Source organism: Miscanthus floridulus, chromosome 12 (assembly GCF_019320115.1).
Source record: "Miscanthus floridulus cultivar M001 chromosome 12, ASM1932011v1, whole genome shotgun sequence".
Classification (NCBI taxonomy): domain Eukaryota; kingdom Viridiplantae; phylum Streptophyta; class Magnoliopsida; order Poales; family Poaceae; genus Miscanthus; species Miscanthus floridulus.
The window spans coordinates 64,032,838-64,057,600 of NC_089591.1; the positions used below are offsets into that span (position 1 = coordinate 64,032,838).

The window sequence follows — 24,763 nt, forward strand, 5'->3', positions numbered from 1 at the left end:
GATAAAAAACAGCAATAATTTGCTAAATTATAAATAGAAAAAACCTTGTAAATTAAATATTCAAAATAACAAGAACAAATGATACCGAAAAACAACTAAGAACCAAAAATAGTTGTTCTATGAATGAATCAAATAAATCAACTACTAATTTTTTTCACTTAGTATTACCTACGCCAATAATACATTGCGATTACACCTGATTAAACACTATAAGTATAGTTCAACTCTAGTATAAATGAAAACATTAATTCACAGTCCATAAAAAATAAATTTACCAAGAAGAAAGCAAGATGACAAGGAACAAACACATAATAAAAAAAAACAAAACTGCAAATAAAAAAACTGAATGACATTTCAAAAAATAAAACAAAACATGAATTCATACATGAAAAATAAACTTCAAACAACCTTTACACATTGCCAATTAGTGAGATCCAAGTAGCTAGACACAACTATACAAGAAATGACTAATGGTTGAAACACAACTAGATCTAAAACTATATGAGGAACAAAAAGGCAAAATTTCAAAGAATACCTAAAGGCAGGAAGCCAATATTTCAGAACCTGCAAGGCTTCAAACCAAATATACGTCCTGTTCGTTTGTGCTTGTTTGGCTTATAAGCCATATTTTTTCAGCCAACGAACAATATTTTTCTCTCACACCAAATCAGCAACAGTACTTTCAGCCATGGCTTATCAGCCAAACAAACCCAGAGGGCCTGTTCGGCAGGACTAAAAAATACTATTCCGACTAATTGTTATGAGAGAAAATACTATTTTAACAGAATATAAACAGTGATTTTGTGAGTGCCAGAACCAGCTAGCCGGTCGGCTTAAAGCCAGCCGAACACGCCCTGGACTTGAGCCGAGCGTCCGGTGGAGAGGGGCCCAGCCACCCCATGCAGCCACGTACTGCCCTCAGCCTGGCCGCGTAACATCTTTGCCGTCCAATTTGTAGCTTCGTACGGTGACCGTGCGACCCCACTTGAACTGGCCCCACTTGAACTCGTAGCTTGTGGTGAGGATGGAAGCCAAAAGCAGATCCAACGAACAGAAATCGGGTGATGGATGGGATTAAATCACCCGAGTGAAGTATAGCTTTACTGTAACAGAATTACAGAAATGACACAGAGCAATTATGCTGCTACGCTACGCTCACCAGCTGGACACGAAGAAACGCATGCACTTGCTGTTTCAGTCGGTGTTGCGTTTTCTTACTCTCAGCTCTCACACACAATCCGCCTGCTTACGCTGGGCTCTTCGCCGCTTTCTATAAATGCCGGCGCGGTTCAAACCAAATCACACGGAATCCCCAACCAACCCCCAGCGCGCTTGACGAGTGGAGTGGTGGCACGGCAATGGTGGCGACTACTCGAGCTCTGCTCGTCTCCTGCTTCCACGGCAGTGGCGGCGGCTCAGAGATGAGCCGCCGCCTCTCCCTGCGCCCGCGGTACCCGTCAATGCCGCGGCGCCCGAAGGGAGTGGCGCTTGCTGGTGGCGGAGGAGACGGCGACCTGGAGGCCGCGGTCGGTACGGGGGATCAGGAGGAGGAGGAGAAGGTGGCGGTGTTCTCCGTGTCCGGGATGACCTGCGCCGCGTGCGCGGGGTCGGTGGAGAAGGCCGTGAAGCGGCTCCCGGGCATCCACGACGCCGCCGTCGACGTCCTCTGGGGCCGCGCGCAGGTCGTCTTCTGCCCAGCCTTCGTCTCGGTGAGCTCCGTGTACTTGGTGAATTTTGTTTGTGTTTTTTTAATGTAAAAAATGCAGAGCTGTAGATTGAAACGTTTTTTTTAAAAAAAGAAGAAGAAATATTACTTATAGTCGCAATTTGTAAAAGTAGGTTAAGTCATATGTGCATTTGGGCAGAGTTTTCCCCATTACAATCTGCTGACGTGGGCGTCGTGGTCCATCTCGAGACATTTGCAAACGGATCATCCATGAGATCTCTCTTACAAGAAAACAAAATGGTTATGGCAAAATGTTGACACTCGAGAAATAATTCGCGAGGCCTTAATTGAAATAATTGATATGGGATGGACCTTGAAAAAGAGTGCTTTCTCCTTCTTTTGCATTTGTTTGCTTCCTTTCAATTTAGAAGGTTACAGGTAGACAGCTTTGCTTCTGATGTTGAACTGCTGACTATCCTTTAGAAAAGGAAGAACGATGGTGGTTCAGGGTTCCTGGCTTCCTGCATATTGCTGGCAAGTTTTCAGCTACAAATGCTGCGGGCCTTCACTCCTGGATAGAAAGTTAGAAACTAGAATTGAAGACCTACCTAATATGCTTCTGTGCAGACATTAGATCAGTTGCTTGATGCATATTATTGATTTTCCCTTGTTGAATTTATGCCTCTTATTCGGTTCCACCCTGCATTCTGTTTGTAAGTTTCAATTTGTTGATCTGTTAGCTTGGTATTCCTCTAAATACCATCATGCACCCAACTGATTATTGGGCTGTTTAGTTGGAAGCAAAATTGAGTTATTCAAGAATAATTTGACACTTACGTTTCCCATCTCATAATTACTTCCTTTCATCAGTGGTGCATTAGGGATGCAAAATTTCAATCTTGTCTGCCATCATTTTGGTAACTTTTTTGGAAAAGATCAGCCAACTTGGAAGGCACGACACTTCTCTTTTCACTAGCATCTTCAAATTCATCAGAATGAAAGTTTTTTTTTCTGTTTTATGGATTTTTTTAATTAATGGAAGTCATTTTCATGAAGCATAAGTGCCCTACTCTAGTTGCATCATGGGAGACGCCTCATGCGGTTGCCCCTGTAGGACCACAAAAACTTTCATCTCACATAGTGGTTGCTTCTTGAAAAACTATTTTATTGGATAATCTCTATGATATGATGGTGCCAATTCGTTCATCATCTTGTAACTTCAATCATTAATACCTACGCTGGCACACTTAGAGATCTATAGACAATTAAATATAGTGAACAAGAAACTGAAGTGCTTCCTCCATTCTGTTTTATTTGACGTTTTGAGTATGAAAATATTTTTAACTAGAAAATAGCAATGCAGTTTTCATCTATTGTGGTGGCCAAATTTTAGAATGTTTCATGCGACAGATTCCATAGGATGCAAAATAGAAAAAAAAGAATGGAGTAATATTATGTAAGAAGAAAGTCTTTTCTTAACTTTTACATGACCCTCTTTTGGTTTTTACTTCAGGTATAGCACAAAGCTATATTTGGTATCCCTGTCATGAACCCACTTAGAGCAGAAACTTTTCTCCTTATAGCTTGGACTTATATTTGTGCCTGATCTAGTATTTGCGCACTTCCTTCCTTGGATAGTGCCTCCTTTTCGAATAGCACCTTTCAATAATTGTGAATCGGAAAAGGGATACCCTTTTTGTAAAATTGTTAGGTTCCTGGAAACTAAAGGCAATTCAATGCTTGATGATTGAGCACAAAATTTGATTTTAAAAAACATATAAAAAACAAAATATTTAAAATGAACGACATCCATTCTTAAACTGTCTTCTGAATAAACCAATTCACAAAACATGCCTGGTACAGGCCTGAAAATCCCAGACAACAAGAACTAACTTGAACCTTGGGAGAAGATTGGTATATGGTGTAGATGCATAAGTATACCTAAATTATTATTTTTCCGTTGACCATGAGCAGGTGACAGGTCTGCTTGTGAATACCCCATTTTGGCATGTTGCCCTTTACACACACAAGGAAAATTGTATTTGTGCAGTACATTTGGATTATTCAACACCCAAGTTTGCACTTCTTTTCAGTTGATCCAAACAATATATTCGCAGTATATACACTGAAATTCTCTGATCACTTTGTTATTGTGTATATTGACCAAAAGTTAATAGAAACCTGTTTAAATTTTAAATTGTTTAAAGTTTTTTTGCCATGTTTTTATAGAGTATGAGCCATCATTTTAATACTTGTTTCCAGGAGATTGTGATCATGTAAACCTTTTGGACAGGAGAACAAAATTACTGAAGCCATTGAGGATGTTGGTTTTGAAGCTAAATTGATTGATGAGGAGGTCAAGGAAAAGAACATTCTACTTTGCAGGCTACATATAAAAGGAATGGCCTGCAAGTATTGCACAAGCACAGTTGAATTTGCCTTGCAAGCTTCTCCTGGAGTTCAAAGAGCTTCAGTTGCATTGGCTACTGAAGAGGCTGAGATCCGTTATGATCGCAGGATTATTTCTGCTAGCCAGCTAATCCAAGCAGTGGAACAAACTGGCTTTGAAGCGATACTAGTGACCACAGGAGAAGACCAGAGCAGGATAGACCTCAAAATGGATGGTGTTCTCGACGAGAGGTTGATAATGATATTGAAAAGCTCTGTAGAGGCCCTTCCTGGTGTGGAAAACATTAAATTCAACTCTGAGCTACACAAGGTCACCATCTCATACAAGCCTGACCAGACAGGTCCCCGAGACCTCATTGAAGTCATCAAGTCAGCCACATTTGGTAATGTCAATGCATCAATATATCCGGAAGCAGATGGAAGGTACCAACATAGGTATGGGGAAATCAAACAATATAGGCAGTCTTTCATGTGGAGCTTAATATTCACCATTCCAGTTTTTCTCACCTCCATGGTGTTCATGTATATCCCTTGGCTGAAGGATGGGCTGGAAAAAAAAGTTATCAACATGATGAGCATCGGTGAACTATTTCGGTGGATTTTGTCAACACCGGTCCAATTTGTTATCGGTCGCAAATTTTATGCTGGTGCTTACAAGGCAATGTGCCGTGGCTCACCGAACATGGATGTCCTTATTGCTGTAGGAACAAACACGGCTTACTTCTACTCAGTTTACTCAGTTCTTCGAGCAGCTACCTCTGAGAATTACATGTCAACTGATTTTTTTGAGACTAGTTCCATGCTCATATCATTTATCCTTCTTGGAAAGTACCTTGAGATCTTGGCAAAAGGAAAAACCTCTGAGGCTATCGCCAAGCTGATGGATCTTGCACCGGAAACTGCAACACTTTTAATGTATGACCATGAAGGAAATGTGGTAGGAGAGAAGGAGATTGACAGCAAGCTAATTCAGAAAAACGATGTGATCAAAGTAGTCCCAGGTGGAAAAGTTGCTTCTGATGGATTTGTTATTTGGGGCCAGAGCCATGTGAATGAAAGCATGATTACTGGAGAATCGCGGCCAGTAGCAAAGAGAAAGGGTGACACTGTAATTGGAGGGACAGTGAATGAGAATGGCGTGCTCCATGTCCGGGCTACATTTGTGGGATCAGAGGGTGCCCTGGCACAGATTGTAAGGCTAGTTGAGTCAGCACAAATGGCAAAAGCTCCTGTCCAGAAGTTTGCTGATCATATATCTAGAGTCTTTGTTCCCCTGGTAAGGTCAATTGTATTGTATTTGATCCAATCTACAGTCTAATTTTATGGAAAAATGCTGAGCAATCAGCTCCATGCTTTCAGGTGATTCTTCTTTCAATGCTTACTTGGCTCGCATGGTTTGTCGCGGGGAGGCTCCATAGCTACCCTCACTCATGGATACCACAATCCATGGATAGCTTTCAGCTCGCTCTCCAGTTTGGGATATCAGTTATGGTGATCGCCTGTCCTTGCGCCCTTGGGCTGGCTACTCCAACTGCTGTGATGGTTGCAACTGGAGTTGGTGCTTCACATGGTGTTCTGATCAAGGGTGGGCAAGCTCTGGAGAGTGCACAGAAGGTATGGAATAATCTCATTTACTGTGAGGACGTGCAAGTTCAAAAAAAGGTCATTGAATTGTTCAGAAATGCTAAATTATCTCATGATACTTCATAGGTCGACTGCATCGTTTTTGACAAGACAGGGACGCTAACTATTGGGAAGCCTGTTGTTGTTGACACAAAGCTTCTTAAAAACATGGTCTTGCGTGAATTCTATAACTATGCTGCTGCAGCAGAAGTATGTTGTACAACTCTTATGTTTGTCATCATCTTTTTTTCGTTAGTATTTCCATATTAAAAAAAATATAGTCTATCCTTTTGAGATTCCATGGATTCTTATCTCGTTCAGGTCAACAGTGAGCACCCCCTGGCAAAAGCGATAGTGGAGCATGCCAAAAAGTTGCATCCAGAAGAAAATCACATTTGGCCTGAAGCTAGGGAATTCATTTCAGTAACTGGGCAAGGTGTCAAGGTGGAGGTTAGTGACAAGAGTGTCATTGTGGGCAACAAGAGCTTTATGTTGTCTTCTGGCATTGATATTCCCTTGGAAGCTTCGGAAATTCTTATGGAAGAAGAGGAGAAGGCAAGGACAGGGATTATTGTGGCGATCGACCAAGAAGTTGTGGGCATAATCTCTGTATCTGATCCGATAAAACCAAATGCCCATGAAGTGATATCATACCTCAAGTCCATGAATGTGGAGAGTATAATGGTGACTGGTGACAACTGGGGGACAGCTAATGCTATCGGCAAAGAGGTTGGCATTGAAAAGATTATTGCCGAAGCGAAACCAGAGCAGAAGGCTGAGAGGGTGAAGGAACTTCAGGTGAGCTACTGAGCTATTTCGCGTTTTGTTTTGTCACTTTCATAGTGCTTTTATCCAGTTATATAACTTCTAGTGACCCAAATTCTTGCAGTTGTCTGGAAGAACCGTGGCGATGGTTGGCGATGGAATCAACGACTCCCTAGCACTTGTCTCGGCTGACGTGGGGCTGGCAATCGGCGCAGGAACGGATGTTGCCATTGAAGCTGCCGACATTGTCCTCATGAAGAGCAACCTGGAGGATGTGATCACCGCCATCGATCTGTCCAGGAAAACCTTCTTCCGCATACGCATGAACTACGTCTGGGCGCTCGGGTACAACGTCATCGGCATACCGATTGCTGCCGGGGTGCTCTTCCCGTCCACTGGGTTTCGCTTGCCGCCGTGGGTTGCCGGTGCTGCGATGGCAGCTTCGTCCATCAGTGTCGTCTGCTGGTCCCTGCTGTTGAGGTACTACAAGGCTCCAAAGATCGTTGGCAGTTGATGACACAGCTGGAAGACGGGCATATCATTTGCCAAAAAAAGAACAAATTACTCTGTAGATATCACATACTCCTATAGTCCTATATCACTGGCACTGCTGCTGGAATGAGAAGGTTGGCTGCTAACAGTCGCTGAAAAAAAACCCTAAAAAATAATCGCTGAAACAAGCTGTATATATGCGTTACAAGTATACGGCGATGCTAAGTGAACTGGTGGTGTAACTACTTGTGATCTGCATCGTTGTATCGATCTATACCGTTTTTTTTTCTCCTGAAAAGAGGACTTATAGCACTGTACTGGTTATGATCTGAAACTGAGGGAAATGGTGGCTGAATATTTTCCCATTAATCTCACGTTACTAGCACGAGCGTGGCAGGGAAAAACTTTAATCACCAACAGGTTGACACGCTATGGCAGTATTGCTCCACCTGGAGAAATGTCCACGGAAGCCACTTGAACAAAGTTGCAGTAGGAGGGTTTTTGATGTGACATTGGGGATCATATTCGATGAAAAGCAGAGAAGCTGGTGCTTGGTGACGATAGATCCCACCGGCACGTTGTTTTTGGACAGTCGTTTTCCTCTGTGTGGCTAATGTTAGTTACCTAACCAAACCGTTAACACACACAACAATGTGACAAACGCACTTACAACGGAAAAGAAAATCATGGTAAGATGGCAATGCGCGCCGCTGAGTGGCTCCCAATGCCAGCAGTAAAAGTTGAGTGATTTTTTTTAAAAAAAAGAATCCCCTCCACCGCCGATGATCCGATCATGACCTACGACCAACCGCGCGGTCCCTTCCATTCCATGACCCACACGACGCATCCGGTGCCCGATGGCATCAAAACAATTTGCTTTTCTGGTTGTTGCAGCGTCAACCTGAAATGAAGGCGCGGCCATGCATTCGTTGCTCTCGTACAGAATCACGGTGCTACCAATAAAACACCCTCTCTTTTTTTTTTTTTTTTTTGCAAAAATGCTGTGCACAGGGTGTCTGTCCGGGCGTCTCTGTCGGGAGCCTTTTACATATGTGCCATTAAAAAAGTTTATAATTACACATAAGCTATTAAAAAAGTTGACCTGTAAACTTCTTTATCTTACAAGCCATTCTGTTCTTGTTCTGTTTGTTTTTCGCCGTTTGTTAGCCTTTATAGGTGGGACCGGTCAGTGAAATTATCCATGTTGCCCTTGGGCGGTGGCCGTCCATTGCCTATCTGCCCCGCTTATTAGAGTATGGAACTACAGCATCGATACTAGTATAGAGACCGAGAGACGAGCGAAGAACTTCTTGCTCGCCTTCCTGCTCCTCCTCTGCGGCGGCGGCGACGACGGCCACCACCTCGCCCTCCTCGCGGCGTCCGCGACCGCCCGCTGCTCGTCCTCGCCCTCCCGCTCGCCTTCCTGCTCCTGTTCCTCCTCCTCCACGGCGGCGGCGATGGCCACCACCTCACCCTCCTCGCGGCGTTCGCGGGGCTCCGGCTCCGTCTAGTGGTTCATCGGGGACGACGACGACAAGCCGTAGAAGCGGGCGGACAAGGCCGCCACGCCGCACGGACGCATCGTGCGGGAGGGCGTCGAGTTCTACAACAATGGGGACTGCTATGAGGGCGAGTTCCACAAGCGCCGCTGCAACGGCGTGCGGCCGTTGGAGCACAGGCCGCGCCCGTCGGGCGGGGTGGGGGGCTGGGGCTCGAGGCGAGAACGCGGGGCCGCCAGGGTTCGCCGCACGATCGCCTGGGAGGTCATCAGGCCGAGTCGCGGGTCGTGTCGCCGGGGAGCAGGCGCTGGCGCGCGGCCGGGTGCGGCTGCCGACGCGGGGCCTGGAGCGTGTGCGGTCGCCGGGGGCGCGGGGCCGGGCCGCCGCCATCGAGGGTGCAGGGCGGTGCCGGGGCCAGGAGCGTGGGGCTAGGCCGTCGGGGTCGCAGGGTGGGGCTGGTGCCGGGAGGCGCCATGGGTGAAGGGCGGGGCCGAGGCCTGGAGGTGCCGGGGGTGCAGGGTCGGGCCACCAGGCGCGGTGCTGATGACGGAGGAGGTCGCGTTGCGGTGCATAGGAGCGTCGGGGGCGTGGGAAGAAGATAAGGAGGAACAATCATAGTCAACACGGTTTCCACCGCCCAAGGGCAACATGGACAATTTCACTGACCAGTCCCACCTGTAAGGGCTACCAAACGGCGAAAAACAAATAGAACATGGACGGAATGGCTTGTAAGGCAAAGAAGTTTAGAGCAATGGCACCTGTGTTCGGTCAACTTTTTTAATGGCTTATGTGTAATTACAAACTTTTTAATGACACACATGTAAAAGGCTCCTCTTTCTGGGTCTACATACCAATCCAATAGACCTCTCGCGTTCATCCCTTCCGTTGCTCCGTGCGCCCGCCCCATCTGCTCCTGCTCCTGCTCTGCAGCCCACCCTCCTGCTCTTGCTCGACTGTCTACCCCACCCGACAACACCGACAGATGCCACCAGCGCAAGGAGAAGCACAGGGCCTGTAACACCCTTGGTGTTACATTATACTATTTTTGCTAAAACACTACATGAGCATCATACTTGTTTGTGGGTGAGTGTAATATAGTAATGTACATAACTTGAAACGTTCGTCGGAAACACAAAACAAATGTTACATTTCATGTCGCTTTGCACCGTTAGTATGCTAAGCAAATTTTTATCGGACAAAAATGCTATAGAACGTCTATGTGGAGTTTGATAAAGTTGTAGCACGTGCTTCGTAGGTGACGATGAAATATGTGCGGTCGAGGGTGAGAACAGCTAACTAGTGCATCCAGTGGGTCGGAATTGAGACTCGGCGCGAAACCGTTCAAAGTTACGTCATCTCGCGTTAGTTAGAAATGGGTCGACGATGCTACCTTTGGCAAATTTTGTAGAACGATCGGCTTAGGAAGTAGCGCGATGTCATGGCTTCGGTCGATAGCCCTACGTACCATCTTGCGCATCGAACAACTGGTTTGGCATTTGGAGCATCGGGTTCAAGTTTTTGAGCTGCTTTAAAAAGCGTGCACGACACATGGTTTAGCTTCGGGCGCGGTTGCCACCCTCTGCTTGGCCGGCACCGCTGCTGGCTTGTCAGCGTGTGTTGCCACGCCGGCCGTGTCCCGCTGCCGCGCCTGCACATGTACGTATGCGCACGGTCCTTGCACTAGAGGGCCAAGGCCACCTGCCACTGCGCGCTGGCCGCGGCTCCCGCCGCTGCTGGCTCGCTCAGTGCGCGCCGAAGCGTCGGCCATGTCCCGCCCATGAATGCACGTCGCGCGTTGGGTCCCGGCGCTACTGCCTCGGCTGTCGGCTACCGCTCGCTGGCACGCGGGTCGCATCGCCGTGGCTATCGCGCTGTGTCTGGGACGCCGACCGTGCCCTGCCCTGCTCTGCTCTGGCCGGAGGCGCACCGGGCCCTGCGCTACACGCCACTAGCTGCCTCGCTCAGCTTTGCTCCCGTTGACTCACCATGGCTGCTCACACAGGGGACGACCACCTGCTCCACCATCCCCTCGGCGTCACGTTGCGTTGTGTTTCTCTTGTCCGACGCTGCGACGCCGTACCGAGTTTCGTCAGCGTGCGGGTTTGGCCATGCGGACAGCCGCCTGGTGCACGTCCCACTGTCCCCCTTAGTTGTGTGTGCTTGTATTTTGCGTTGACACCCACAGCCGGGCCGAACCAAGCCGTGCCAAAGCTCCTCTGTCTTCGCTGTCGCCATGGCCGGCGGGAACCCCACCTTTCCTTCAATTCACCGTGACCGCGGCACTATACTCCAATTCGTCACACCCTCAGCTCCGCTGGGTAGCTGGCCACGCAATCGGCCCCACCTTCCTGCGTGTACCATTGCACAGAGCTTCAATTTGTATCCACCACCCCGCCAGGTCCATAAGACCGGATGGACACGCACCGTCGACAAGCCACCCATTTCGAGCACCTAGTTGCAATTCCTTGAACCATCAGCCTAGTATTACCCTCCTGAGCACCCTGCGCACCTCAGTCGTAGCTTTATAGCAGTCCAGCCTTCCTCGACGTGGTTGTGCCATCATTGTGCGTCGTCACATCGTCGGTGCGCACGCGGCCAGCTCGGCTCGGGCCTTCTCCGGCCAGACCGACACCTCAAAGGTCTTCGTGGGTAGTTCCTTGAGTTCGCTAGCTAATTGGTTTGCTCCACTTTTGTTGTGGCTCATGGGAATGCACCCACCATTGCAGGTCAAGGACCACCGCCGGGGAGGGAGCTCGGGGCCATGCCGCTGTTCGCCGTATCGCCTCCAGTCCCTGCGCGTCGTCGTCAAGGTGACCATCGGTCCCTTAGTTAGGAAATGGTGGGTCAGGTGACGTCGGCATAGCCACCTAGTGCCGCGCCATCGCGCCACCGGTGCGCGCACGGGTGCTGGGGGCGTCGTCGCGGCAAAGATGGGAAAGGAGAGGGTGTTCATTGTAAAAATGGTGACTCAGCGTAATAGTGCTTGGGTTAGTTGTGCAAATAGGGGAAATAGCAGGGGCTTCTTTGAGATTACGCCTGGCGCGCGTGGCTCCGCTGTGGGCCGCCGGTGTTGGGCCGCGTCGCGCGTTACTGTGTGGGCCATGCCGATGGCCGCCTGCGCGCGCGGGCGGGAAACTAGAATGGGCCGAGCCGATGTTAGTTGGGCCACGAAATAGAAAGCGGTTTCATCTTTCCACTGAATTTATTAATGCTTATTCAATTTAGTTTTCAAGCTGAACTTTGATAATTTGTAGTAAATCGTGTAGTGGTCCAAAAATAGTGAGAATAATTTTGTTAGGTTCGCAAAAATACCATCTACCTGCTAGTACAGTTGGATTGCAGTTAGCTATGACGAGTATTGGGTCATAAATTCAAAAGTAGAGAGCTAATATTATGTAGGTTAATACTTGTAGAAATATTTGTTGATAATTGGTGATAGATATAGACATAAAAATTTTACAGTAGGTTCAATAGGTTATTATATACTTGCTGTAAATTTTGTAGCCTTAGAAGGTGTTGCTAAATAAAGTAGCTATTACCCTTGCTTTATCGCATATAGCGTAAATCGGTATTAGGAGTACGAATAACCGTAGTTGTTATAATAATAATGAATATCATACCTCAACTTATCGATAACGATAGATAGCTTAGCACCGTGGTCGGTAGCACTAGCATAGTAGGTAAATCGATGTACCGTTATTTTAAGAGTTGTTGTTGTTATATTCCTAAGCATTGCATCATCATTTCATGCATGTAGATCACGAGCTGGTAGACTTCGTGCCCGTCGGTGAGCCGGGTACGATGAGGTGATCGAGGAGTATGAGGAGGAGATCCTTATGCAGGAGGGAGCCCAGGAGCCTGTTGGTGCTCACCTTACTGACCCGCCGCCTGCCCTGGTGCATAACCCCTATTTTAATGATCACTGAATATATATATATATATATATATATATATATATATATATATATATATATATATATATATATATATATATATATATATATATATATATGTGTGTGTGTGTGTGTGTGTGTGTGTGTGTGTGTGTGTGATGTGCATTTAAGTTATAAGCATTTTATGGAAACTACATGCATAAATATATCTACCCATGAGTTCTACTAGTATAGGTTGAGTAGCTGCTATGCTTAGGATATCGGTAGCGTGAGTAACCTACCGTTACTCGCAAATAGGTAATAAAATATGATCACTCATGATAAAATGGTGGGAAGAAAAATAGTGACTGGGCAGAAATATGGTTTGAGTACTGGTGAGTGTAAGGGGTTGTGTCCTGCGGCCAACAGGGCATGACTTAGTTACACTTTTTCCCTGTCCGTATCGATTAAGGACCTATCGTTGCACATGACTCTAGGCAAGTCACAGATTTATTGTCCTGAACGCATACTTGGGTATGGGAGCAGGGAAGACTTGTTGCTCTCTTGTCGTGGATCCGGCTCTTTCTGGACCAACTGATTGGAGGCGGAGATGGTGGAGGTCCTTGCACCACACTGAGTCCGAGACTCAGGAAGTGGGGGCTTAGAGTCTAAGTTTGGACGAGGACCTAGACACCCAGGACAAGAGAGTGATGGGTTAGTCCTAGTTGTGCCTGGGGTACAAGTGGGGCATGTGTTTTCAGGGCACCCAGCTGGGCACATTGATTCATGAATCATCGGGAAATCTGGTACGGCTTGTCTACGGTTTAGCATCGTAGTAAGAACTGAAAGTTGAAAGGAGAGGAAATGGATCTAATTGCTCAACTCTTGCTTAAAAGTAGAACATATGCTAATATAGACTGGCTAGATGATAACTTAATACGGCTAATAATAATACATGAATAAGGACTCACTATTAGTGTTGCTTTCTTCTAAAGAAAACCAGCAAACCATAAAGCCTATCATATTCCTTGGAGTCGGCAAATTATTCTTGTTAGTCGGATAAGTCTTGCGAGTACATTGTGTACTTAGGGTTTATTTACCCCTGTTGCAGGTGATGCATGAGAAGTACCTTGTGTGGAGGATTCTTCTGGTGGGCTCAGACAGATCCTCGTCCCTATCGCTAGATGTATATTTTTAAATTCTGCTGTTTATCATTCTGCACTCTGGTATTAGGTATTGTAATAATGTACTTTTTAAGAAACTCTGATGTATGAAATGGACTTATATTGTAACTCGTTCCCATTTTTGGATCCTTGGGAAAAATGTGGATCTTTCGAGTTCTCCCTTGGGGTGTGCCCGATGGATACCGCCCGATGTAGCTGGCTTTCGAGGTGCTTAGTGTCTGGTGGAAGACGAGTGCTTCCATAAGTGTGCTATTTTAGGCGGTTCTGCCATAGTTGGTACCAGAGCCAATAATGGTTACGAGTTCATCACCCTTTTTTAAAACTTAAAAATTTGACCAACAAAAGTTTTACAAAAAGTAGGATGCGATTATATTAGGTAAATAAGTATAAGCCCTGCCAATATGGTCTATCTAGGATAGTGCACTGGTTTTATCTAATCAGTTTTCTATAGGTACACTGACTTATGTTGCGTAAGAAATCGCTTAGTATAGCGGAAAGTGAGTATGCGATGTGCTGAAAATTTTATGAATGCCGCTATATTCTGGCTTGAGTGAACGTATAGGTCGAAGCATGCATCATGATAATAGCATCTTACTTCAACTGAAATCCCCCTTCACGTATAATTGAATTAGTAAATGGATAGGACTAACTAACTAAATGCCTTAATAAATGTGTTGTCATCCCTCTGATTCCTTGCTTTATGATCGGGGAGGTGTTCTAAATGGATGGTTTCTATCTCTTACAGATGAATCTAAGGTCTAGATGTGGGAGCACTAGTGCTAGGGTGGCTCGTGGTCTTGGTGAGGGCCACGACGAGTGGCCGGGCCCATGAGCCCAACGAGGAGAGCCATGGGGCTCCACTTTTGGCTCCTCCTCCACCACCGCCGCCTCCGATGATCCACACCGATATGATGGTGGAGCTATTGGTGGCTCACCGAGAGTCAGCTCATGCCATGGACATAATGGCACAAGCTGTCGTGGGCCTCGCCCACGGAGGCCACGGGGCAACGGTGGGAACAGGGGTGGTGCCTGTCGCCCTGAGGGACCGTCCTCCTACCAGGACTTCCTCAATAATCACCCACCCACCTTCACCCCATCTGATGAGCCCCTAGAGGTGGAGCACTGGCTTCGCACTCTAGAGCAAAAGTTTCTGCTGCTCGACGTGGTTGACGAGCAAAAGGTGCGCTTTGCAACGCAGCAGCTTTTGGGGTCCATAGGTGCATGATGGGAAACCTTCCATGCCATGGAGCAGCCTGATCATCTGGCAACATGGCAGGAGTTCACCACCACATTCCGAGAGTTCTTTATCCCTGTTGGTGTCATCAACCAGAAGGTGATTGAGTTCCTGGAGCTATGCCAGGGGAATCGATCAGTGATGGACTATGTGAATAAGTTCAATCACTTGGCCTAGTATGTTGGCAGTCAGGTGGATACTAATGATAAGAAGAAGGATCGCTTCTTTTGTGGTGTAGCTCCCCTCCTTTAGGAAAAGCTGTACACGGCAAACTATCAGACCTTTGGGGCACTAATGAACACCGCCATTACCATGGAGGGTTTTCAGCGGGAGTCCTAGGCTGATTGGAAGAGGAAGCGGGTGGCAGCTGGATCCTCTGGCCACCCTCACACACAGAAGATACAGGTTGTCCAGTAGGGGCCCTATCAAGCATTTGGTGGGCCTTCATTTCGGTAGCCCCAGCAGACTTCGCAAGCTTTTTCTACATAGTACCGTGCACCTCCGCAGCAGGTGTAGCCCCAGCAATCTCAGGGACAGCAGGTCCCACCTCGTCAAGGGTTCGGGAACAAGCCAGATACTTGCTTCAAGTGTGGCAAAGATGGCCATTATGCCTGAGCTTGCCCTAGAACCAGTCAGCTCAGCCCGCTCAACCATCAACAAATTCTAGGCTTGTCAAGAGGACCATAATCAAGAAGAAAGTGCCTAGCAGGTCTGGCCAGGTGCATTTCATAGATGCTGAGTAGATTCTACAGCAGGAGCCGATGATGGCTGGTATGTTTACCATCGACTCACATCCAGCTTTGGTGTTGTTCGACTCTGGTGCATCACATTCCTTTATGAGCATGGGGTTTGTAGAGTGGCATAACTTACCACTTATGGCTATACCGTATGCCTATAAGATCCATACCATGGGTTTACAATTGTTCATCAATACCTGCACGGATATAGTAAGTTTGGTATTAGCCACCCACATTTATCGCCTACAGTTCATGGTCATGCCAAGGCAAGGCATTGATGCTATTCTTGAAATGAACTGGTTGTGGGTGTATGGGATAGTATTGGATATGAAGAGGAGAAGTGTAGAGTTATGACTTTCTTCTTCTAAGGATAGGATGTCTCTTGTGGTACCCTCAGACCCAGTCTTACCTATTGCTGCCCATGCTAAAGCCTCTCCTGATCTTACCTCCATTCCGGTAATTTGTGAGGTCCTAGATGTTTTCCCTAAAGATCTTCCTGGTTTGCCACCAGACCGAGAGGTGGAATTTTCCATTGAGCTTGAGCCTAGTACTGCCCCTATCTCCAGACGCCCATATCGCATGGCTCCAAGGGAGCTAGCTGAAATGAAGAAGCAGCTGGAAGAGTTAATGGACAAAGGTTTCATCCGTCCAAGTTCTTCACCATGGGGTTGCCCGGCTATTTTCGTGAAGAAGAAGGATGGTATTTTGCGGATGTGTGTGGATTACCACCCTCTTAATGCGGTAACAGTTAAGAACAAGTATCCTTTGCCCCACATAGATACTTTGTTTGACCAATTAGCTGGTGCCAAAGTGTTCTCGAAGATAGATCTCCGATCAGACTATCATCATATCAAGATCAGGCCACATGATATACCAAAGACAACTTTTTCTACTAGGTATGGGTTGTATGAGTACCTAGTGATGTCTTTTGGTCTTACCAATGCTCCTGACTTCTTCATGTACCTAATAAATTTAGTTTTTATGCCGGAGCTGGATAAGTTTATGGTAGTTTTCATTGATGACATCCTGATCTATTCCAAGAATGAAGAAGAGCATGCACAACACCTTCGGATAGTACTGACTCGACTAAGGGAACACAAGTTGTATGCTAAATTCAGCAAGTGTGAATTTTGGTTAGATAGAGTGCAGTTTTTGGGGCATGTGTTGACACTTGAAGGCGTTTCTGTAGATCCCAGCAAGGTGCAAGATATATTGGATTGGAAGTCTCCCAAGTTTGTGCATCAGATTCATCAATTCCTTGGTCTAGCTGGGTACTATCGGTGTTTCATTCCTGATTTCTCCAAGATAGCCCAGTCAATTACCAAGCTGCTCTAAAAAGAAGATAAGTTTGACTAGAGCCCAGCCTGTGAAGAAGCTTTTCAAGCTCTGAAGACTTTTCTAACCACTACTCCTATGTTGGCCCAACCAGATATTGATAGGCCCTTTGATGTATACTGTGATGCTTCAAAGACGAGGTTGGGGTGTGTGCTTATGCAAGATAGGCGTGTGATAGCTTATGCTTCGCGCCAACTAAAGAGGCACGAGGTGAATTATCCCACTCATGACTTAGAGTTGGCTTCTATTGTCCACGCTCTAAAGATTTGGAGGCACTATCTGTTAGGCAACAAAGTGCACATCTTTATAGACCACAAGAGCCTCAAGTATATTTTTACTCAGTCTGAGCTGAACATGAGGCAAAGGAGATGGTTAGAATTGATAAAAGATTACAATTTGGAAATCCATTATCACCTAGGAAAGGCTAATGTTGTAACTGATGCTTTGAGCTGAAAGTCACACTAGGTTGAGAAACCACCTTTGTCTTTCAACCATGCAGAGATATTGGCTCACATTGCATTGAACTCAGAATTGCTGGAGCAAATTATTCGGGAGTAGAAGGAAGACCCCGAAGAGATTCCTCACATTAGGAAGTTGATGGCTGAAGGGCGTGGCCCTCACTTTAGTGTTGATGAGCATGGAGTAGTGAGATATAAGGATAGACTAGTGGTCCCATCCAATGAAGAGCTGAAAAGAAAGATTTTGAATGAAGCTCACCATTCAAAACTGTCTATTCATCCTAGTAGTAACAAGATGTATCATGATCTGCGCCACTTGTACTGGTGGTCTAACATGAAGCAGGACATCACCCGGCACGTCGCGGAGTGCGACACTTGTGGTAGAGTTAAAGCAGATCATATGCATACCCAGGATATTTGCAGCCCTTGCCCATTCCTGTTTGGAAGTGGGAGGATATTTCTATGGATTTTATTATGGGTTTACCCCGCACCTCCACGGGTTTTGATTCTATTTGGGTCATTGTAGACCGCCTCACCAAGTCTGCTCATTTTATCCTGGTGGACACAAGATATACAGCCAAGAAATATGCTGAGATATATTTCGATCAGATTGTGACCCTTCATGGAGTTCCCCTTACTATCATCTTCGATAGAGGGTCGATCTTTGTCTCTCGTTTCTGGGAGCAACTACAGCACTGTCTGGGAACTCATCTTCTTAGAAGCTCAGCATACCACCCACAAACTTATGGTCAAATTGAAAGGGTGAACTAGGTGCTCGAGGATATGTTGAGGGCTTGTGCCATCTCTTTTCCTAAGAAGTGGGATAAGTGCTTGAAGCTAGCTGAATTTTCTTACAACAACAGCTACCAAGAGAGTATCCGCATGGCACCATTTGAGGCTCTATACGAGCAGAAGCATAGAACGCCACTAAACTAGGTTGAAGTGGGAGACCGTGGGTACTTTAGGCCTGATTTCATAAAAGAGGCTCGAGAGAAAGTGAACATTATTTGAAGCCACCTGAAGGCGGCTCAAGGCCGACAAAAGTCTTACGCAGATAATTGAAAGAGGCCTTTGGAGTTTGCAGCCAGAGATTACGTGTATCTCAAAGTGTCTCCTATGAGAGGGGTGCGTCGGTTTGGTGTCCATGGCAAGCTAGACCCTCGATATGTGGGCCCATACCAGGTGTTGCAACAATGTGGCCCCGTTGCTTATCATCTCTAGCTTCCTGATATTTAATCTGTGGTACACAATATGTTTCATGTATCATAATTGAAGAAATATCTGTGTGTTCCTGAGGAAGCTGTGAAAATTGAAAAGCTTCCCCTCTAGCTAGATTTGACTTATGTGGAGCATCCTATCAAAATCTTGGATGAGAAGGAGAGAGTGACCAGGAATAGAGTGGTAAAGTTTTACAAGGTGCAATGGCAAAATCATTCAGAGGATGAAACCACCTGGGAATAAGAAAGTTACCTATTGTAGCATTACCCCCACCTTCTCGCCGGCTCTGATAGTTAATTGTTGCGTCAAAAATGTTTTCCCTATCTCTTTCTCACACTAGGCACATGAAATCTCAGGTCGAGATTTTGTTTTAGGAGGGTAGATTTGTAACATCCTCGATGTTACATTGTACTGTTTTTGCTAAAACACTACATGAGCATCATACTTGTTTGTGGGTGAGTGTAATATAGTAATGTACATAACTTGAAACGTTCGTCGGAAACACGAAACAAATATTACATTTCATGTCGCTTTGCACCATTAGTATGCTAAGCAAATTTTTATCGGACAAAAATGCTATAGAACGTCTATGCGGAGTTTGATAAAGTTGTAGTACGTGCTTCGTAGGTGATGATGAAATATGTGTGGTCGAGGGCGAGAATAGCTAGCTAGTGCATCCAGTGGGTCGGAATTGAGACTCGGCGCGAAACCGTTTGGAGTTACGTCAGCTCGCGTAAGTTAGAAATGGGTCGACGATGCTACCTTTGGCAAATTTTGTAGAACGATCGGCTTAGGAAGTAGCATGATATCATGGCTTTGGTCGATAGCCCTACGTACCATTTTGCGCATCGAATAACTGGTTTGGCGTTTGGAGCATCGGGTTCGAGTTTTTGAGCTGCTTTAAAAAGCATGCACGACACATGGTTTAGCTCCGGGCGCGGTCACCACCCTTTGCTTGCCGGCACCGCTGTTGGCTTGTCAGCGCGCGTTGCCGCGCTGGCCATGTCCCGCTGCCACGCCTGCACATGTACGCACGCACACGGTCCTTGCACTACGGGCCAAGGCCGACTGCCACCGCGCACTGGCCACGGCTCCCGCCGCTGCTCGGCTTGGCGCCGCTGTTGGCTCGCTCAGTGCGCGCCGAAGCACCGGCCATGTCCCACCCGTGAATGCATGTCGTGCGTTGGGTCCCGGTGCTACTGCCTCGGCTACCGACTGCCACTCGCTGGCACGCGGGTCGCGTCATCGTGGCTGTCGCGCTGCGCCTAGGACGCCGATCGTGCCCTACCTTGTAGTGCCCTGCCCTACTCTACTCTAGCTGGAGGCGCACTAGGCCCCGCGCTACATGGCACTAGCAGCCTCACTCGGCTCTGCTCCCATTGACTCGCAGTGGCTGCTCACGTGGGGGACGACCGCCAGCTCCACCATCCCCTCAGCGTCATGTTGCTCTATGTTTCTCTTGTCCGACGCTGCTCGCTGCGACGCCGTACTGAGTTTCGTCGGCGTGCGGGTTTGGCCATGCAGACAGCCGCCTGGTGCACGACCCGCTGTCCCCTTATTTGTGTGTGCTTGTATTTTGCGTTGACACCCACAGCCGGGCCGAACCAAGCCGTGCCAAAGCTCCTCTATCTTCACTGTTGCCATGGCTAGCGGGAACCCCCTCCTTTAATTCGTCATGACCACGGCACTATACTCCAATTCGTCACACCCTTGGCTCCGCTAGGTAGCTAGCCATGCAACTAGCCCCACCTTGCTGCGTGTATCATTGCACAGAGCTTCAATGTGTATTCGCCGCCCTACCGGGTCCATCAGACCGGACAGACACGCACCGTCGGTAATCCACCCATTTTGAGCACCCAGTAGCGATTCCTCGAACCATCGGCCTAGTATTACCCTCCTGAGCACCCTGTGCACCTCAGTCGTAGCTTTACAGCAGTCCAGCCTTCCCCGACGTGGTCGTGCCATCGTCGTGTGCCGTCGCATCGTCGGTGCGCACGTGGCCAGCTCGGCTCGGGCCTTCTCTGGTCGGACCGACACCTCAAAGGTCTCTGTGGGTAGTTCCTTGAGCTCGCTAGCTAATTGGTTTGCTCCGCTTTCGTTGTGGCTCACGAGAACGCACCTACCATTACAGGTCAAGGACCACCGCCGGAAAGGGAGCTCAGGGCCACGCCCCTGTTCATCGTATCACCTCCAGTCGCTGCGCGTCGTCGCCAAGGTGACCATTAGCCCCTTAGTTAGGAAATGGTGGGTCGAGTGACGTCGGTGTAGCCGCCCAGTACCACGCCGTCGCATCGGTGCGCGCACGGGTGCCGGGGGACGTCGCCGCGACGAAGATGAGAAAGGAGAGGGTGTTTGTTGTAAAAACGGCGACTCAGCGTAATGGTGCTCGGTTTAGTTGTGCGAATAGGGGAAATAGCATGGGCTTCTTCGCTATTGCGCCTGGCTCGCGCGGCTCCGCTGTGGGTGGTCGGTGTTGGGCCGCGTCGCGTGTTACTGTGTGGGCCACGCCGGTGGCCGCCTGCACGCGCAGGCGGGAAACCGAAATGGGCGAAGCCGATGTTAGTTGGGCCACGAAATAGAAAGCGGTTTCATCTTTCCAGCGAATTTATTAATGCTTATTCAATTTAATTTTCAAGCTGAACTTTGATAAGTTGTAGTAAATTGTGTAGTGGTCTAAAAATAGTGAGACTAATTTTGTTAGGTTCGCAAAAATACTATCTACCTGCTAGTACAGTTGGATTGCAGTTAGTTGTGACGAGTATTGGGTCATAAATTCAAAACTAGAGAGTTAATATTAGGTAGGTTAATACTTGTAGGAATATTTGTGGATAATTGGTGATAGATATAGACACAAAAAATTTACGGCAGGTTCAATAGGTTATTATGTACTTGCTGTAAATTTTGTAGCCTTAGAAAGTGTTGCTAAATAAAGTAGCTATTACCCTTGCTTGATCGCATATAGTGTAAATCGGTATTAGGAGTACGAATAACCGTAGTTGTTATAATAATAATGAATGTCATACCTCAACTTATCGGTAATGATAGATAGCTTAGCACCGTGGTCGGTAGCACTAGCTTAGTAGGTAAATCGATGTACCATTATTTTAAGAGTTGCTGTTGTTATATTCCTAAGCATTGTATCGTCATTTCATGCATATAGATCACGAGCTGGTAGACTTCGAGCCCGTCGGCGAGACGGGGTACGACGAGGTGATCGAGGAGTACAAGGAGGAGATCCTTGTGTAGGAGGGAGCCTAGGAGCCTGTTGGTGCTGACCTTACTGACCCGTCGCCTGCACAAGGCAAGCCCTAGTGCATAACCCATATTTTAATAATCATTGAATATATATATATATATATATATATATATATATATATATATATATATATATATATATATATATATATATATATATATATATATATATATATATATGATGTGCATTTAAGTTACAGGCATTTTATGGAAAATACATGCATAAATATATCTACCCATGAGTCCTACTACTACAGGTCGAGTAGCTGTTATGCTCAGGATATCGGTAGCGTGAGTAACCTACCGTTACTCGCAAATAGGTAATAAAATATGATTACTCATGATAAAATGGTGGGAAGAAAAATAGTGACCGAGCAGGGATATAGTTTGGGTACTGGTGGGTGTAAGGGGTTGTGTCCTACGGCCAACAGGGCATGACTTAGTTACACTTTTTCCCTGTCTGTATCGATGAAGGACCGGTCGTTGCACATGACTCTAGGTAAGTCACAGATTTATTGTCCCGAGCGTATACTTGGGTATGGGCGTAGGGAAGACTTGTTGTTCTCTTATCGCGGATCCGGTTCTTTTCGGACCGACTGATTAGATGCGGAGATAGTGGAGGTCCTTGCACCATACTAAGTCCGGGACTCAGGAAGTGGGGGCTTAGAGTCTAAGTTTGGACGGGGACCTAGACACTCGGGATAGGAGAGTGATGGGTTAGTCCTACTTGTGCCTGGGGTATAAACGAGGTGTGTGTTTTCGGGGCACCTAGCTGAGCACATTGATTCGCGAATCACCGGAAAATCCGGTACGGCTTGTCTACGGTTTAGCATCGTAGTAAGAATTGAAAGTTGAAAGAAGAGAAAATAGAACTGATTGCTCAACTCTTACTTGAAAGTAGAACAGATGCTTATATAGACTGGCTAGATGATAACTTAGTACGGCTAATAATAATACATGAATAAGGACTCACTATTAGTGTTGCTTTCTGCTAAAGGAAACCAGCAAACCATAAAAGCCTATCATATTCCTTGGAGTTAGAAAATTATTTCCATTAGTCGGATAAGTCTTGTGAGTACATTATGAACTCAGGGTTTATTTACCCCTGTTGCAGGTGATGCATGAGAAGTACCTTGTGTGGAGGATTCTTCTGGTGGGCTCAAACGGATCATCGTCCCTATCGCTAGATGTATATTTTTAAATTCCGCTGTTTATCATTCCGTACTCTGGTATTTGGTATTGTAATAATGTACTTTTTAAGAAACTCTAATGTATGAAATAGACTTGTATTGTAACTCGTTCCCATTATTGGATCATTGGGAAAAATGTGGATGTTTCGGGTTCTCTCTTGGGGTGTGCTCGACGGATACCGCCCGATGTAGCTGGCTTTCGGGATGCTTAGTGTCTGGTGGACGACGAGCGCCTCCATAAGTGTGCTATTTCGGACGGTTCTGCCACAGGGCCCTGGCGCAAAAGCCCTCTGGCCTCGCCTCCTACTACGGCCGCGGCACCTCGATGCTGACGATGGAGGAGGCCGCACCAGGATACGATGCATGTTGCAAGTGTGCATTTCAAATGTTTCGGATGTTTTAGAGGTACATTGCAATTGTTTCATATGGATATTGCAACAATAGATATGATGTTACATATGTTTTAATGGTTGTACATATATATTACAAGAGTTTGTCTCTAATGTTTTATCTGTTTTTTTCATACATATGTTATAAGTACGTTGCAATTGTTTCATACGGATGTTGCAACAATAGATCGGATGTTACATATGTTGCAATGGTTGTAAACATATGCTACAAGAGTTTGTCCCCAATGTTTCATCTGTTTTTTCATACATATGTTGCAAGTATGTTTATCTCGATGTTGCATGTGTTTTCATATATATATGTTGTAATTATTTTATCTAGATGTTACGTATGTTTGCAATGGTTTTTAAGTGTTTTTATAAATATTCCATCTGTCTTCACACGTATATTGCAAGTGTTGTATTTGAATGTTTCCGTTTCAAAAGTAAATTAGGTGTTATACACGGGATGCACGCAGAAAACAAGAGGCGACGTGAAAAGCAGGCGCGTGGAGGGGCGTGCTAGCACGAACGCAGAGTGCAAATGCACGCGGGGGATATCAGCCTGGGCCACGATACCGTTCGACGGATCAGTATCTGATCGACGTCCAGGCACCACAGTTATATTCTATTTGGCAGGGCTTCACTTTACTAGTGAAGCCATTTTTTTTTTGCTTCAGCTCCACGAACAGTTTCACCGGTGGAGCTGAAGCGGTTTTGGTAAACCGTTTGGCAAAATGGCTTCCTTATGAGAGCATGTTTTTAGGGGTACGAAGGAGTAGCTGGGAGAAGCCATTTTTTTGACTCTATCCCACCCCAAATCATTGTGAGAGCATATTTTTAGGGGCTTCACAAGTGAAGCTATTTTACTTTACCCCGTTTGATAAAAAACGGCTCTAAACGGATCTTGAAGTCGATGAAAAAACCCTACCAAATGGGGCCTTATTTTTGTCTGCAATCAGCCGTAAGCCGCTGCTGGCCAAAGCCTCACCAGCTACAGTACATTTGTCACGCGTGCTGCCCGAGTTCCAGCCGAAACTCAGATTGTCGAAACGCGTTCAAAACTTCAAATACAAATTAGTGCATTGTTTTTTCTTCGCGAAGCTGGCAACCGGAACATACGCGCCCGGCAGCTTCCGCGTCAGGGCGTAGCTCAGCGTCTCACGAATCGACGACGTGCCTTGACGGCCACCGCGCACGAGCACGAGCATGGCCGGCCGCCGCCGCACACGGTCCTTCTTCACTCGCAGGCCCAAGGGCCCGGCCGGGTGCTTCCAGAAGCTGCCGCGACTTTTTCGGCCGCGCGTGGCTGCGGGGAGCGGAAACGTGAAGAAGGCCCACGGCCCAGCGAGTGAGCACCCGCCCGTCTCAGCCCAAGCCCGCAGCCGCCGTGAAGTAACGTTCTTCGAACCGGCGGTGCCCACCGCCATCGGAGGGTAG

General features: G+C 46.8%; 1 protein-coding gene across 1 annotated transcript; it reads left to right on the forward strand.

The window, feature by feature from the left end:
• The first annotated feature begins 1,240 nt into the window (after positions 1-1,240).
• Positions 1,241-7,352, forward strand: LOC136497992 (copper-transporting ATPase HMA5). The gene is made up of 6 exons (XM_066493913.1): positions 1,241-1,709; positions 3,960-5,351; positions 5,435-5,689; positions 5,786-5,908; positions 6,020-6,496; positions 6,588-7,352. The coding sequence occupies exons 1-6, from the start codon at positions 1,359-1,361 to the stop codon at positions 6,975-6,977; spliced, it is 2,988 nt and encodes a 995-aa protein (XP_066350010.1). The 5' UTR covers positions 1,241-1,358; the 3' UTR covers positions 6,978-7,352.
• The last annotated feature ends 17,411 nt before the right edge of the window (positions 7,353-24,763 follow it).

What these genes read in the sequence shown, in the direction of transcription:
- LOC136497992 (XM_066493913.1), top strand. Translation starts at nt 1,359, where the DNA reads ATGGTGGCGACTACTCGAGCTCTGCTCGTCTCCTGCTTCCACGGCAGT. An exon ending in TCTGCCCAGCCTTCGTCTCG is followed by an intron (nt 1,710 to 3,959) that starts GTGAGCTCCGTG and finishes CCTTTTGGACAG; the next exon opens with GAGAACAAAATTACTGAAGC. An exon ending in ACTATGCTGCTGCAGCAGAA is followed by an intron (nt 5,909 to 6,019) that starts GTATGTTGTACA and finishes TATCTCGTTCAG; the next exon opens with GTCAACAGTGAGCACCCCCT.